The sequence below is a fragment of the Panulirus ornatus genome, chromosome 10 (assembly GCF_036320965.1).
Source record: "Panulirus ornatus isolate Po-2019 chromosome 10, ASM3632096v1, whole genome shotgun sequence".
In the NCBI taxonomy this organism is placed as follows: Eukaryota; Metazoa; Arthropoda; class Malacostraca; order Decapoda; family Palinuridae; genus Panulirus; species Panulirus ornatus.
Genome location: NC_092233.1, coordinates 22,339,234 through 22,355,584, shown reverse-complemented (window position 1 = coordinate 22,355,584; position 16,351 = coordinate 22,339,234). Strand labels below are relative to the sequence as shown.

General features: G+C 40.7%; 1 protein-coding gene across 1 annotated transcript in view; it reads right to left on the bottom strand.

The window, feature by feature from the left end:
- The window catches only part of Ocrl (Oculocerebrorenal syndrome of Lowe), a 255,729-nt gene that overhangs the window by 23,406 nt on the left and 215,972 nt on the right, over positions 1-16,351 (bottom strand). The window contains exons 16-18 of the mRNA XM_071665596.1: positions 14,722-14,870; positions 3,905-4,070; positions 3,536-3,647 (exon numbers count right to left, since the gene is read on the bottom strand). Of these exons, the coding sequence (XP_071521697.1) occupies positions 3,536-3,647; positions 3,905-4,070; positions 14,722-14,870 (427 nt within the window). The remainder of the gene's footprint in view (positions 1-3,535; positions 3,648-3,904; positions 4,071-14,721; positions 14,871-16,351) is intronic.

The following is a 16,351-nucleotide window of genomic DNA, read 5'->3' as shown; positions in this document are numbered from 1 at the left end:
TACATTACTTACTCGATCAAACCACCTCACACCACATATTGTCCTCAAACATCTCATTTCCAGCACATCCACCCTCCTGCGCACAACTCTATCCATAGCCCATGCCTCGCAACCATACAAAATTGTTGGAACCACTATTCCTTCAAACATACACATTTTTGCTTTCTGAGATAATGTTCTCGACTTCCACACATTCTTCAAGGCTCCCAGGATTTTCGCCCCCTCCCCCACCCTACGATTCACTTCTGCTTCCATGGTTCCATCCACTGCCAGATCCACTCCCAGATATCTAAAACACTTCACTTCCTCCAGTTTTTCTCCATTCAAACTTACCTCCCAATTGACTTGACCCTCAACCCTACTGTACCTAATAACCTTGCTCTTATTCACATTTACTCTTAACTTTCTTCTTTCACACACTTTACCAAACTCAGTCACCAACTTCTGCAGTTTCTCACATGAATCAGCCACCAGCGCTGTATCATCAGTGAACAACAACTGACTCACTTCCTAAGCTCTCTCATTCACAACAACTTCATACTTACCCCTCTTTCCAAAACTCTTGCATTCACCTCCCTAACAACCCCATCCATAAACAAATTCAACGACCATGAAGACATCATACACCCCTGCCACAAACCTACATTCAATGAGAACCAATCACTTTCCTCTCTTCCTACATGTACACATGCCTTACATCCTCGATAAAAACTTTTCACTGCTTCTAACAACTTGCCTCCCACACCATATATTCTTAGTACCTTCCGCAGAGCATCTCTATCAACTCTATCATATGCCTTCTCCAGATCCATAAATGCTACATACAAATCCATTTGCTTTTCTAAGTATTTCTCACATACATTCTTCAAAGCAAACACCTGATCCACTGATCCTCTACCACTTCTGAAACCTCACTGCTCTTCCCCAATCTGATGCTCTGTACATGCCTTCACCCTCTCAATCAATACCCTCCCATATAATTTACCAGGAATACTCAACAAACTTATACCTCTGTAATTTGAGCACTCACTCTTATCCCCTTTGCCTTTGTACAATGGCACTATGCAAGCATTCCGCCAATCCTCAGGCATCTCACCATGAATCATACATACATTAAATAACCTTACCAACCAGTCAACAATACAGTCACCCCCTTTTTTAATAGATTCCACTGCAATACCATCCAAACCTGCTACCTTGCCGGCTTTCATCTTCCGCAAAGCTTTTACTACATCTTCTCTGTTTACCAAATCATTTTCCCTAACCCTCTCACTTTGCACACCACCTCGACCAAAACACCCTATATCTGCCTCTCTATCATCAAACACATTCAACAAACCTTCAAAATACTCACTCCATCTCCTTCTCACATCGCCACTACTTGTTATCACCTCCCCATAAGCACCCGTCACTGAAGTTCCCATTTGCTCCCTTGTCTTACGCACTTTATTTACCTCCTTCCAGAACATCTTTTTATTCTCCCTAAAATTTAATGATACTCTCTCACCCTAACTCTCATTTGCCCTCTTTTTCACCTCTTGCACCTTTCTCTTGACCTCCTGCTCTTTCTTTTATACATCTCCCACTCATTTGCATTTTTTCCCTGCAAAAATCGTCCAAATGCCTCTCTCTTCTCTTTCACTAATAATCTTACTTCTTCATCCCACCACTCACTACCCTTTCTAATCAACCCACCTCCCACAATTCTCATGCCACAAGCATCTTTTGTGCAAGCCATCACTGCTTCCCTAAATACATCCTATTCCTCCCCCACTCCCCTTACCTCCTTTGTTCTCACCTTTTTCTATTCTGTACTCAGTCTCTCCTTGTACTTCCTCACACAAGTCTCCTTCCCAAGCTCACTTACTCTCACCACCCTCTTCACCCCAACATTCTCTCTTCTTTTCTGGAAACTCATACAAATCTTCACCTTTGCCTCCACAAGATAATGATCAGACATCCCTCCAGTTGCACCTCTCAGCACATTAACATCCAAAAGTCTCTCTTTCACGTGTCTGTCAATTAAAACGTAATCCAATAACGCTCTCTGGCCATCTCTCCTACTTACATACGTATACTTACAGACAAACAAATGCCAATAAAAACATAATCACCTTGGCAGAGGTAATGAAAATAAAAAAATATTGGTGTCATATGTTTGGACAGGGGTGCAATTTCAGTGCTTGCCATAGTCACTATTTCCCCTAGATGCACCCCTTTTTGAATCCTGTGAGGTCTTCTTCGTCTTCTGTTGTTAGTGTTTTCCTATGTGTGCATCGCCAGAAGAATGCAGTTTTGTATGCATTATACACCTACTCCCGATGGAGGTGCTCATCAGCTACAAGTGTCGCAAATTCATCCACATACTCAGCAGTTCCTTTGTGGTTTGGAGACCGCTTTTCTCTACACTTCATTCATGGAAATTCCATGACGCTTCTTGAATCTTTGAAGCAATCCTTCACTATAGTCATGCTCATGGTGTAATTTAAGTTCTTTATGGAACAACTTAGCCTGGTCCATCATCATGCTATCTGACAAGTACACTTCACCACTCCAACACTGTTGAAACCATTCCACCATCACTCGATCGTGCTCAGTACTCTTACCATCTTTCAAAGTTTTACTAATCGTCATTTGCCTCTTGGAATTGCTGTCTGCATAGAATTTCAATATTTTATCTCTTTGCTTCTTTATATCATAAACAGTTGCTGAACCAATACTGTAGATGCCACATAACTTACGCACCAAAACATCATGGTCCATTTTTTCAACAGTTCTACTTTATCTTGAATCGATATGGACTGATGTTTATGTTTGACACCACGACTGACACTCTCCTATGTCTTAGAAGCCAAAGCTAGGGTTAAATTTAAGCAAAATAAGCTAAGAATCTCACAGAATTGCAGTATCACCACCAATGAGTGCAGTGTTAAGAATGTAAATAAGCATACCCTACACACAATGCCATCTGTGGCCGCCCAGTAAACTAGTCTGGTGGTGGCGGCGGTAATTTCAAGTCCCCTCACATAATTCTGTCTGGACTAAAGGAGAAACCGAATCAACAGCTGGCAGAAAATCAGTGGTGTACCAGTACTTCTATCTAAAGCTCCCACCTATTGCTCCTACCTAAAACTTCTATCTAATGCTCCTATTTAATGTTCCAACCCACTACTTCTATCTATTGCTCCCATTATTTTGCCAAAAGGCAGGGCTAAATGCATAGTGGTCCCTGCAGGTAAAATTTAGAGTTACAAAAGAGCTGTGTGAGTTTAAGTGTTGTTAAATGGGACAAGGAGAGACTGTATGTTTGTGGACAGAATGCTACAGTCCATGTGTGAGTGAAGCAAAAAGAAGACAGCTACCTGGGTGAGAGGAGTACAACTTGACAACTACTGAAGTGCTGGCTCACAACGCAGCCATGACTTACTCTCCTGATACCTGGTTGGTGGCTCCCTACCAACTATTGCCTATCAGAATCTGTATCATAGGAAAATTTCCAACTCTCAATAAAAATACAAATTATCATGAAACATACCAAGTGTTTTGGCATCAAGGTTGTTGTCCTCAGAATGATTCAATAGTTCTTTCAAAAAAGCCATCAAGTAAGTGAATACATTGCGGTGATAATCAGGCAACTTGTATATGATCTGAAATACAATGTACATTTTATCCCACTGAGTAAAATAAAAAGAAATTATTTTCGATAGAAGTTTAAAATATGCTTCCCAGTTACAAGAAGACTTGATGTGAGACATTCAATAGGTTTTTCAAAAGATATGGCTGCACTGCTACAAAACTAATTGGTTCATCATGCTACCATAAAGCAGACTATACAAAAATAAGTTTCTTCTCAAGATTACGTATATGAAGTAACATAATAATGAATCAGAGAATATATCAATACCTCTTTGCATAGAGAAAAGTTTGGTGTGGCATCCAGTGCAGCTTGGTACAGGTTGTAAGGGATGACAGGCTCAGGTAATGCCTCCAAGAAAAGCAACAAAGCTTCTGCTACTGAATGAACACTTCCTGGTAAAAGGCCATTGGGAACACCTTCATCCAAGCAAGTTCTGAGAATCAAACAATACTCTGAATCACTTAAAACTAATGATAAAAGTATAAAGGAAAGAGAAAGTAGAGAAAAGTTTGATTATAAATATAGTGCAGTAAAATAACTTGGCTATTACATCATTACATCAACTTGGAAGTACATTCCTCAAATCCACCTACAGCTACTCAAACTAACTATAACTATATCAATGAATTAAACTCTTCTTTCTAGGGCATTGCCTTCTCCCACTATATGTGCAACATATTATCATCAAAACAAAAGTGGGACGATTGGATCAAACATCAGTAAAGCAAAATCAGCTGCATTCAATAAGCTATAACATTTACTCTTAAGTTTCCAACTGATATATATGTTGCTGTCTCCCGCATTAGCGAGGTAGTGCAAGGAAACAGACGAAAGAATGGCCCAACCCACCTACATACACATGTATATACATACACGTCCACACATGCAAATATACATACCTATACATCTAAACGTATACATATATATATACACGCACAGACATATACATATATACATATGTATATAATTCATAGTCTACCTTTATTCATTCCCATCGCCACCCCGCCACACATGATATAACAAACCCCTCCCCCCCTCATGTGTGCGGGGTAGCGCTAGGAAAAGACAACAAAGGCCACATTCGTTCACACTCGGTCTCTAGCTATCATGTAATAATACACTGAAACCACAGCTCCCTTTCCACATCCAGGCCCCACACAACTTTCCATGGTTTACCCCAAATGCTTCACATGCCCTGGTTCAATCCATTGAAAGCATGTCGACCCTGGTATACCACATCGTTCCAATTCACTCTATTCCTTGCACATCTTTCACCCTCCTGCATATTCAGGCCCTGATCACTCAAATTCTTTTTCACTCCACCTTTCCACCTCCAATTTGGTCTCCCACTTCTCCTCGTTCCCTCCACCTCTGACACATATATCCTCTTGGTCAATCTTTCCTCACTCATTCTCTCCATGTGACCAAACCATTTCAAAACACCCTCTTCTGATCTCTTAACCACACTCTTTTTATAACCACACATCTCTCTTATCCTATTATTACTTACTCGATCTAACCATCTCACACCACATACTGTCCTCAAACATCTCATTTCCAGCACCCTCCTCCGCACAACTCTATCCATAGCCCACGCCTTGCAACCATATAACATTGTCGGAACCACTATTCCTTCAAACATATCCATTTTTGCTTTCCATGAAAATGTTCACGACTTCCACACATTTTTCAATGCTCCCAGATCTTTCACCCACTCCCCCACCCTATGATTCACTTCCGCTTCCATGGTTCCATCTACTGCTAGATCCACTCCCAGATATCTAAAACACTTCACTTCCTCCAGTTTTTCTCCATTCAAACTTACCTCCCAGTTGACTTGTCCCTCAACCCTACTGTACCTAATAACCTTGCTCTTATTCACATTTACTCTCAGATTTCTTCTTTCACACACTTTACCAAACTCAGCCACCAGCTTCTGCAGTTTCTCACACGAATCAGCCACCAGCGCTGTATCATCAGCAAAAAACAACTGACTCACTTCCCAAGCTCTCTCATCCACAACAGACTGCATACTTGCACCTCTCTCCAAAACTCTTGCATTCACTTCCCTACCAACCCCATCCATAAACAAATTCAACAACCATGGAGACATCACACACCCCTGCCGCAAACCTACATTCACTGAGAACCAGTCACTTTCCTCTCTTCCTACATGTTTACATGCCTTTGGATTCACTTGAATAATGCGTGCTTACTGAATGGTAACTGAGATCGAGAACTGAGAGATACTGTGATGTACACACTGCCGGAATCATCTGATATTCACTATCGTACGCACGTGGCTGTTAGCACTAGCGGACATACAAGCAAGCGTAATCTTTACATTTACGTATATTTTTTACTTCATATTTCTTTCCAGTCATATGTGCAGATGGTCTTAAGGTGCATAAGTCACAAGTCGGGAGCATCTGTATATTCTAGTCAAGCATTTGTTTAATCAGTAAGGAATACAGTAAAGTAACTTTGCAAATTATTCCCTTTGTAGGAAAACATTTTGTGATAATCTAACCATCTCAAAATTGAAGAAATTAATGGGAATAAAAGGATAAGTCTTTTCAAATACTTCAATGAAATCCATAAGGAAAGGGTCAATATCTACAGTATCAAGATATGAAGGAAGACAGTACTATAATAAAAGGAGTTGTGGGAGTATGTGATAGAGTGTAAGAAAGTAAACTCTAGATTGATATGGGTAAAACCGAAAGTGGATGGAGAGAGATGGGTGATTATTGGGGCCTATGCACCTCGGCATGAGAAGAAAGATCATGAGAGGCAAGTGTTTTGGGAGCAGCTGAGTGAGTGTTAGCAGTTTTGATGCACGAGACTGGGACATAGTGATGGGTGATTTAAATGCAAAGGTGAGTAATGTGGCAGTTGTAATTGGTGCACATGGGGCGTTCGGTGTTGTAGATGGAAATGGTGAAGAGCTTGTAGATTTGTGTGCTGAAAAAGGACTGGTGATTGGGAATACTTGGTTTAAAATGAGAGATATACATAAGTATACATATGTAAGAGGGAGAGATGGCCAGAGAGCATTATTGGATTATGTATTACCTAATAGGCATGTGAAAGGGAGACTTTTGGATGTTCATGTGCTGAGAAGTGCAACTGGAGGGATGTCTTAGGGAGGCGAAGGTGAAGATTTGTAGAGGTTTTCAGAAATGAAGAATGTTGGGAAGAAGAGAGTGGTGAGAGTAAGTGATCTTGGGAAGGAGACTTGTATGAGGAAGTACCAGGAGAGACTGAACGCAGAATGGAAAAAGGTGAGAGCAAAGGACATAAGGGGAGTGGGGGAGGGATGGGATGTATTTAGGGAAGCAGTAATGGCTTGCACAAAAGATGCTTGTGGCATGGGAAGCGTGGGAGGTGGGCAGATTAGAAAGGGCAGTGAGTGGTGGGACGAAAATGTAAGATTATTAGTTAAAGAGACGAGACAGGCATTTGGGCGATTTTTGCAAGGAAATAGTGCAAATGACTGGGAGATGTATAAAAGAAAGAGGCAGGATCAAGAGAAAGGTGCAAGAGGTGAAAAAGAGGGCAAATGAGAGTTGGGGTGAGAGAGTATCATTAAATTTTAGGGAGAATAAAAAGATGTTTTGGAATGAGGTAAATAAAGTGCATTAAACGAGAGAACAAATGGGAACATTGGTGAAAGGGGCTAATGGGGAGGTAATAACTAGTGATGTAAGGAGATGGAGTGAGTAGTTTGAAGGTTTGTTGAATGTGTAAGATGATAGAGAGGCAGATATAGGGTGTTTTGGTCGAGGTGGTGTGTGAAGTGAGAGGGTTAGGGAGAATGATTTGGTAAACAGAGAAGAGGTAGTGAAAGCTTTGCAGAAGATGAAAGCCAGCAAGGCAGCAGGTTTGGATGGTATTGCAGTGGAATTCATTAAAAAAGGTGACTGTATTGTTGACTAGTTGGTAAGGATATTTACTGTATGTATGGCTTATGGTGAAGTGCCTGAAGATTGGCGGAATGCATGCATAGTGCCACTGTACAAAGGCAAAGAGGATAAAGATGAGTGTTCAAATTACAGAGGTATAACTTTGTTGAGTATTCCTGGGAAATTATATGGGAGGGTATTGATTGAGAGGGTGAGGGCATGTACAGAACATCAGATTGGGGAAGAGCAGTGTGCTTTCAAAAGTGGTAGAGGATGTGTGGATCAGGTGTTTGCTTGAAGAATATATGTGAGAAATACTTAGAAAAACAAATGGATTTCTATGTAGCATTTATGGATCTGGAGAAGGCATATGATGAGTTGATAAAGATGCTCTGTGCAAGGTATTAAGAGTATATGGTGTGGGAGGCAAGTTGCCGGAAGCAGCGAAAAGTTTTTATCTAGGATGTAAGGCATGTGTACAAGTAGGAAGAGAGGAAAGTGACTGGTTCTCAGTGAATGTTCGTTTGCGGCAGGGGTGCGTGATGTCTCCATGGTTGTTTAATTTGTTTATGGATGGGGTCTTAGGGAGGTGAATGCAAGAGTTTTGGAAAGAGGGGCAACTACGCAGTCTGTTGTGGATGAGAGGGCTTGGGTAGTGAGTCAGGTGTTGTTCGCTGATGATACAGTGCTGGTGGTTGATTCGGGTGAGAAACTGCAGAATCTGGTGACTGAGTTTGGTAAAGTGTGTAAAAGAAGAAAGCTGAAAGTAAATGTGAATAAGAGCAAGGTTATTAGGTACAGTAGGGTTGAGGGACGATTCAATTGGGAGGTAAGTTTGAATGGAGAAAAACTGGAGGAGGTGAAGTATTTTAGATATCTTGGAGTGGATTTGGCAGCACATGGAACCATGGAAGCGGAAGTGAGTCACAGGGTGAGGGAGGGAGTGAAAATTCTGGTAGCGTTGAAAAATGTCTGGAAGGCGAGAACATTATCTCGGAAAGCAAAAATGGCTATGTTTAAAGGAACAGTGGTTCCAACAATGTTATATGGTTGCAATGCATGGGCTATAGATAGAGTTGTGCGGAGGAGGGTGGATGTGTTGGAAATGAGATGTTTGAGGACAATATGTGGTGTGAGGTGGTTTGATTGAGTGAGTAATAAAAGGGTAAGAGAGATGTATGGTAATAAAAAGAGTGTGGTTGAGAGAGTAGAAGAGAGTGTATTGAAATGGTTTGGTCACATGGAGAGAATGAGTGAGGAAAGATTGACAAAGAGGATATATGTGTTAGAGGTGGAGGGAATGAGTAGAAGTGGGAGACCAAATTGGAGGTGAAAGGATGGAGTGAAAAAGATTTTGAGCGATTGGGGCCTGAACATGGAGAAGAGTGAAAGGCATGCAATGAATAGAGTGAATTGGAACGATGTGGTACATCGGGGTTGAAATGCTGTCAATGGACTGAACCAGGGCGTGTGAAGCGTCTGGGGTAAACCATGGAAAGTTCTGTGGGGCCTGGATGTGGAAAGGGAGCTGTGGTTTCGGTGCATTGTACATGACACCTAGAGACTGAGTGTGAACAAATGTGGCCTTTGTTGTCTTTTCCTAGCACTAACTCGCACGCATGTGGAGGGAGCTGGTTGTCACTTCATGTGTGGCAGTGTGGCAACAGGAATGAATAAAGGCAGCAAGTATGAATTATGTACATGTGTATATATGTATACATCTGTGTATGTATATATGTGTATATGTTGAAATGTATAGGTATGTATATATGCATGTGGACGTGTATGTACATACATGTTGGGGTGAAAAGAGTGGTGAGAGTAAGTGAGCCTGGGAAGGAGACGTGTGAGGAAGTACCAGGAGAGACTGAGTACAGAATGGAAAAAGGTGAGAACAAAGGAGGTAAGGGGAGTGGGGGAGGAATGGGATGTATTTAAGGAAGCAGTGATGGCTTGCGCAAAAGATGCTTCTGGCATGAGAAGCGTGGGAGGTGGACAGATTAGAAAGGGTAGTGAGTAATGGGATGAAGAAGTAAGATCATTAGTTAAAGAGAAGAGAGTGGCATTTGGATGATTTTTGCAGAGAAATAATGCAAATGACTGGGAGATGTATAAAAGAAAGAGGCAGAAGGTCAAGAGAAAGGTGCAAGAGTTGAAAATGAGGGCAATTGAGAGTTGGGAGGTAAATAAAGTGCGTAAGACAAGGGAACAAATGGGAACTAAAGTGAAAGGGGGCAAATGGGGAGGTGATAACAAGTAGTGGTGATGTGAGAAGAAGATGGAGTGACTATTTTGAAGGTATGTTAAATGTGTTTGATGATAGAGTGGCAGATATAGGGTGTTTTGGTCGAGGTGGTGTGCAAAGTGAGAGGGTTAGGGAAAATGATTTGGTAAACAGAGAAGAGGTAGTAAAAGCTTTGCGGAAGATAAAAGCCAGGAAGGCAGCAGGTTTGGATGGTATTGCAGTGGGACTTATTAAAAAAGGGGGTGACTGTATTGTTGACTGGTTGGTAAGGTTATCTAATGTATGTATGACTCATGGTGAGGTGCATGAGGATTGGCGGAATGCTTGCATAGTGCCATTGTACAAAGGAAAGGGGATAAAAGTGAGTGCTCAAATTACAGAGGTATAAGTTTGTTGAGTCTTCCTGGAAAATTATATGGGAGGGTATTGATTGAGAGGGTGAAGGCATGCACAGAACATCAGATTGGGGAAGAGCAGTGTGGTTTCAGAAGTGGTAGAGGATGTGTGGATCAGGTGTTTGCTTTGAAGAATGTATGTGAGAAATACTTAGAAAAGCAAATGGATTTCTTTGTAGCATTTATGGATCTGGAGAAGGCATATGATAGAGTTGACTGAGATGCTCAGTGGAAGGTATTGAGAATATATGGTGTGGGAGGCAAGATGTTAGAAGCAGTGAAAAGTTTTTATTGAGGATGTAAGGCATGTGTACATGTCGGAAGATAGGAGTGTGATTGGTTCTCAGTGAATGTAGGTTTGCGGCAGGGGTGTGTGATGTCTCCATGGTTGTTTAATTTGTTTATGGATGGGGTTGTTAGGGAGGTGAATGCAAGAGTCCTGGAAAGAGGGGCAAGTATGAGGTCTGTTGTGGATGAGAGAGCTTGGGAAGTGAGTCAGTTGTTGTTTGCTGATGATACAGCGCTGGTGGCTGATTCATGTGAAACACTGCAGAAGCTGGTGACTGAGTTTGGTGAAGTGTGTGAAAGAAGAAATCTGAGAGTAAATGTAAATAAGAGCAAGGTTATTAGGTACAGTAAGGTTGAGGGACAAGTCAATTGGGAGGTAAGTTTGAATGGAGATTAAGTGGAGGAAGTGAAGTGTTTTAGTTATTTGGGAGTGGATTTAGCAGCGGATGGAACCATGGAAGTGGAAGTGAATCATAGGGTGGGGGAGGGGTCAAAAGTTCTGGGAGCATTGAAGTCGAGAACATTATCTCGAAAAGCAAGAATGGCTATGTTTGAAGGAATAGTGGTTTCAACAATGTTATATGGTTAAGAGGCGTGGGCTATAGATAGAGTTGTGCGGAGGAGAGTGGATGTGCTGGAAATGAGATGTTTAAGGACAACATGTGGTGTGAAGGTGGTTTGATCGAGTAAGTAATAATAGGGTAAGAGAGATGTGTGGTAATAAAAAGAGTGTGGTTGAGAGAGCAGAAGAGGGTGTTTTGAAATGGTTTGGTCACATGGAGAGAATGAGTGAGGAAAGATTGACAAAGAGGATATATGTGTCAGAGGTGGAGGGAATGAGGAGAAGTGGGAGACTAAATTGGAGGGGGAAAGATGAAGTGAAAAATATTTTAAGTGATCGCGGCCTGAACATACTGGAGGGTGAAAGGCATGCAAGGAATAGGGTGAAGTCGAACGATGTGGTATACCGGGGACGACGTGCTGTCAATGGATTGAACCAGGGCATGTGAAGCGTCTGGGGTAAACCATGGAAAGTTCTGTGGGGCCTGGATGTGGAAAGGGAGCTGTGGTTTCGGTGCATTATTACATGACAGCTAGAGACTGAGTGTGAACGAATGTGGCCTTTGTTGTCTTTCCTAGCGCTACCTCGCGCACATGTGGGGGGAAGGGGTTGCTATTTCATGTGTGGCGGGGTGGTGATGGGAAAGAATAAAAGCAGACAGTATGAATCATGTACATGTGCATATATGTATATGTCTGTGTGTGTATATATATATGTATGCATTGAGATGTATAGGTATGTATATTTGCGTGTGTGGACATGTATGTATATACATGTGTATGTGAGTGGGTTGGGCCATTCTTTCGTCTGTTTCCTTGTGCTACCTTGCTCACACGGGAGACAGCGACAAAGCAAAATAAATAAATGAATAAAATATGTGAATGGGTTGGGCCATTCTTTCATCTGTTTCCTAGCGCTACCTCGCAAACACGGGAGACAGCAACAAAGTATAATTAATATATAAATAAATAAATAAAAGGAAATGCTGGTGAACCATTCAACTCTTAATCCAAACAGATACACTAATGCTGTAGATGAATGGAGTATTTGAGTCTACGCTGAAAAAGGGAATTTTTTATGATTAAGTGGCCTAAAAACATAATTAGCACTTACCATTATAATCTATACTTTGTTACACTCCCCTTCCTCTTAATGCAATCCTGCAGCTTGTGGGTACACTGTCGGCAAGATTCTTGCATAATTGCCATATCAAGCTTGCTTATAAAAGACATGTCCATATCAGGTATTCGTAGCTTCACAATGGAGAACACATTCTTAATTGGGTTGACAATAGTGCTGTTTCCTAACCAGTCCTTGAAACAACAGATTCAGTAGTGTGGAAGGGAGCCCCATTCTGAATAAATACATTTGCTTTTACACTGAATCCGATAAATAGTCAGTCCATAAATTCAAGTACACTACGGCTCACTTTCACATTCTTTGGTCAAATTATCAAATCATCAACACAATAGCACCTGAAACAGCTCCAAACCATTGGAAAAGGAAAGGATTTTAGAGTTTTTTCTGTTTCCTGTGGCAGGTGCAGATCTGAGAGGGGTGGCCTGAACACCCCTCTGGTGTTTCCAGTTATAGTAAATGTCTACTCATCACTTCACAACATGGTTCTCCATGTTTACTTATCCCAAGCATTGTATTTCTTGAAAAATTTCACTTATTCGTCCTTCAGTACAGGGTTACATCATGACAAAAACTATGAAATCTCGTCATTGTGAAGTAACCATTGAACACTCCTTAGTGAGATATATTCAAGTAAGTTGGGGTTCTCTTTGTTTACTCATCACAAACACTGTATTTTTCGCAAAATTTCAATCAGTTATCCTTCAGTATAGGTTTATGTCAGAAGAAAAACTATGAAATCCCAAGGCATTATGAAGTAACTTTTGAACACTTCAAGTAAGTTAGGGTTCTACACAATTCCACGTGCTGTCAGGCCTGAACTCGTTCTGCAGTTGTTTTACAGTTCCTAAGAGACATCATTCTTGGCCTTCCAGACTTGTAAGAGAAGCTGGTAAAACGGACTCCTCTAATTCCTTAAACAGCTTGATCAACCTTTGGACTCTGTGATGGCACACGCCAGTTTCTGTTTAGCAATATATTTTAAATTATGCTCTGCTTTGCATAAAGCTGTTACTGTTGTAATGTCCTCCTTTCTTGTAACTCTCCAGGGCATAACAGGATGGCACAAGAGCTAGGAAATTGCAGACAAATATGGGGGGAAAAAAACTTAAAATGTATACAAACAAAACAAGCATGAGCCTCATGGTTGCTAGACATAAACTGACGATTATGATGCATTATTGCATTACTGCCAAATATATGATTAGTGCAGCTGATGCATGACTTAATATACAACATTTGCCAGGGTCTCTTCAAGAGACATGAAACAATTTCCACAATCAGTTAAGCCAATGGCCCTCTCATGCCTTAACTTTTGGCGCAGACAGTAGATAGAGTGATGGCAGATGCAGGACTGATATCCTCGTAGTTGGTGGTCCTGCAGCAGTAGGGAGTTTAGTACAGTAGGTGCTCATGGTGAGTTTAGGATAATTTCCCACTCTATTACAGAACAGTACAGTACAATGTATTCATTTCCTTAAGAGACACTGATTAAGTGCAAAAAATTAATAGCTCAATGAATGCATGCCTTAACTGGAATCACTTTTAACATAGAACTCTGTTTTCTCCTAGTGATAAATATGCCTACACCATATTCAGCACACACTTTATTCAGTGAAGCCCCTTTATCAAGCTTTTGCATAACTGCTATTTTCTTTAGGACAGTAAACGTACCATGCTTAAATCTGGCAGGACTGAACTCATCATGAAAAAGCAATCTCCTCTTGAAGTCTACTGTCAACCACAAGCAAAATCAGCATGTTCAACTGACAATGGCACTGACAAGCAAAATCAGTGTGTTCAACAGATAATGACATTGGCCATGAGTATATCAATCCTGATAGAGACTACATGGCTAGCTTCATTGATACAGACCCACAGTTCGTTACACAATGAAATTTTTTGTATCAACTAAATTTCTCAGTCTTAATTATTGTTTTATCAATCACTTTTTTACACTTTGCAATACATTACATGAACCATAAGTGAAGGTATACAGAGATGTACACACAAAAATAAGTCATAAACGTTAAGTGCATGAGTTTAATGTTACAACAGCTGACTGCAGTTGAGATCCTTATTTGCCTTCCTCAAACAGAAATCTATCATCCTTTTAATTCTCCTATACTTTCATATTCCACACTCTTTGTTCTCTATTCATCACTATTTTCTCACAAAACTTTCTTCACCATATATAGGGTGTTTTGACACCCTATATATGATGTACAATACATTTCCTTAGCAGTTTCCTGTAAAGCAGCCTTAAACTGCTTCCACATCATCATCAACTACCTTGAGTACTTCCAGATCCTCTCGGCTTTTCTTCTAACACAACACTAACTAGTATGCTTAATCCATTCATTTCACAAAATTTTCACTCATGTCATACAAATTTTTCATTTCAATTTTTAACTGCATTACATCAAAAACAAAGCTCTCTCCTACACTACAAGAGACACTATCTCTCAAAAATCATAAAACTTTTAAAACATAAAAAGTTGTTACTGTGGTCTGATTTTGGTCCATTACAGCAAACAAATCCAGTAGATTACCTGATTTCAACAATTTCCTTCTGAAGACCTGGGGAAGTAAAGAGTCCTTCAACCTGCAGGGCATGTGAATGGAGGTGATCCACCAGATACCATAGCTCCTTAGGTACAGCATAAGGCATCTCACTCAAGTCCTTTGGATGTTTACTTTCCTGCAGGAGGAGGTTTAGGTTTTAAAAATTGTGGGAACTCTTAATCAATGATGAAGATTTATTATCAGAGAAAAGAATTAATTCCAAAGCCTTAATGAAAAAGACATATCAACAATACAACTATGCTTAACTGAAATACTTCTACAGTGCAAACTGTTTAATGTTGTACCATACATATATATATATATAATCCATAAAAAAATCCTGTTAACATATATGTTACTCTCATATTCATTATATTGATTTATAATGAACCCATGACCAATAACTATGGAGAAGTTGTGATGTTATTCTGAATCTTTCTAAAGGTTCTTGCAACTCAAAACTGCACTCCTAGTAACATGGAAATGTAGACTACTGTATAGAGGGAAGTATTTTCATAAGACTATATTCCCAATGACAAAGCCTCACCAAGGGTAACTTCACTTCCAGCGTATCCTTAAACAGGTAGAGTCCAATAACACCAATTACTATCACATATACATATATTCGTTATTCATTATACTTTGTCGCTGTCTCCTGAATTAGCAAGGTAGTGCATGGAAACAGAAGAAAGAATGGCCCAACCCACCCACATATACATGTATATACATACACGCCCACACACGCACATATACATACCTATACATTTCAACGTATACATACATATACATAGAGACATATACATATATACACATGTGCATATTCATACTTGCTGCCTTCATCCATTCCCATCACCACCCTGCCACACATGAAATGGCACCCCCCATCCCCCACATGCACGCAAGTTAGCCCTAGAAAAAAACAAAGGCCACATTCGTTCACACTCAGTCTCTAGCTGTCATGTGTAATGCACCAAAACTACAGCTCTCTTTCCACATCAAGGCCCCACAAAACTTTCCATGGTTTACCCCAGATGCTTCACATAACCTGGATCAATCCACTGACAGCACATCAACTCTGGTATACCACATCGTTCCAGTTCACTATATTCCTTGCATGCCTTTCACCCTCCTGTATGTTCAGGCCCCGATCACTCAAAATCTTTTTCAATCCATCCTTCAACCTCTAATTTGGTCTACCACTTCTCCTCGTTCCCTCCACCTCTGTCACATATATCCTCTTTGTCAATCTTACCTCACTCATTCTCTCCATGTGACCAAACCATTTCAATACACCCTCTTCTGCTCTCTCAACCACACTCTTCTTATTATTACACATCACCCTTAACCTTTCATTACTTACTCGATCAAACCACATCACACCACATATTGTCCTCAAACATCTCATTTCCAACACATCCACCCTCCTCCACACAACCCTATGTATAGCCCATGCCTCAAAATCATATAATATTTTTGGAACCACTATTCCTTCAAACATACCCACTTTTGCTCTCAGAGATAATGTTCTCGCCTTCCACACATTCTTCAATGCAACCAGAACTTTCACCCACTTCCCAACCCTGTGACTCACTTCTGCTTCCATGGTTCCATCAACTG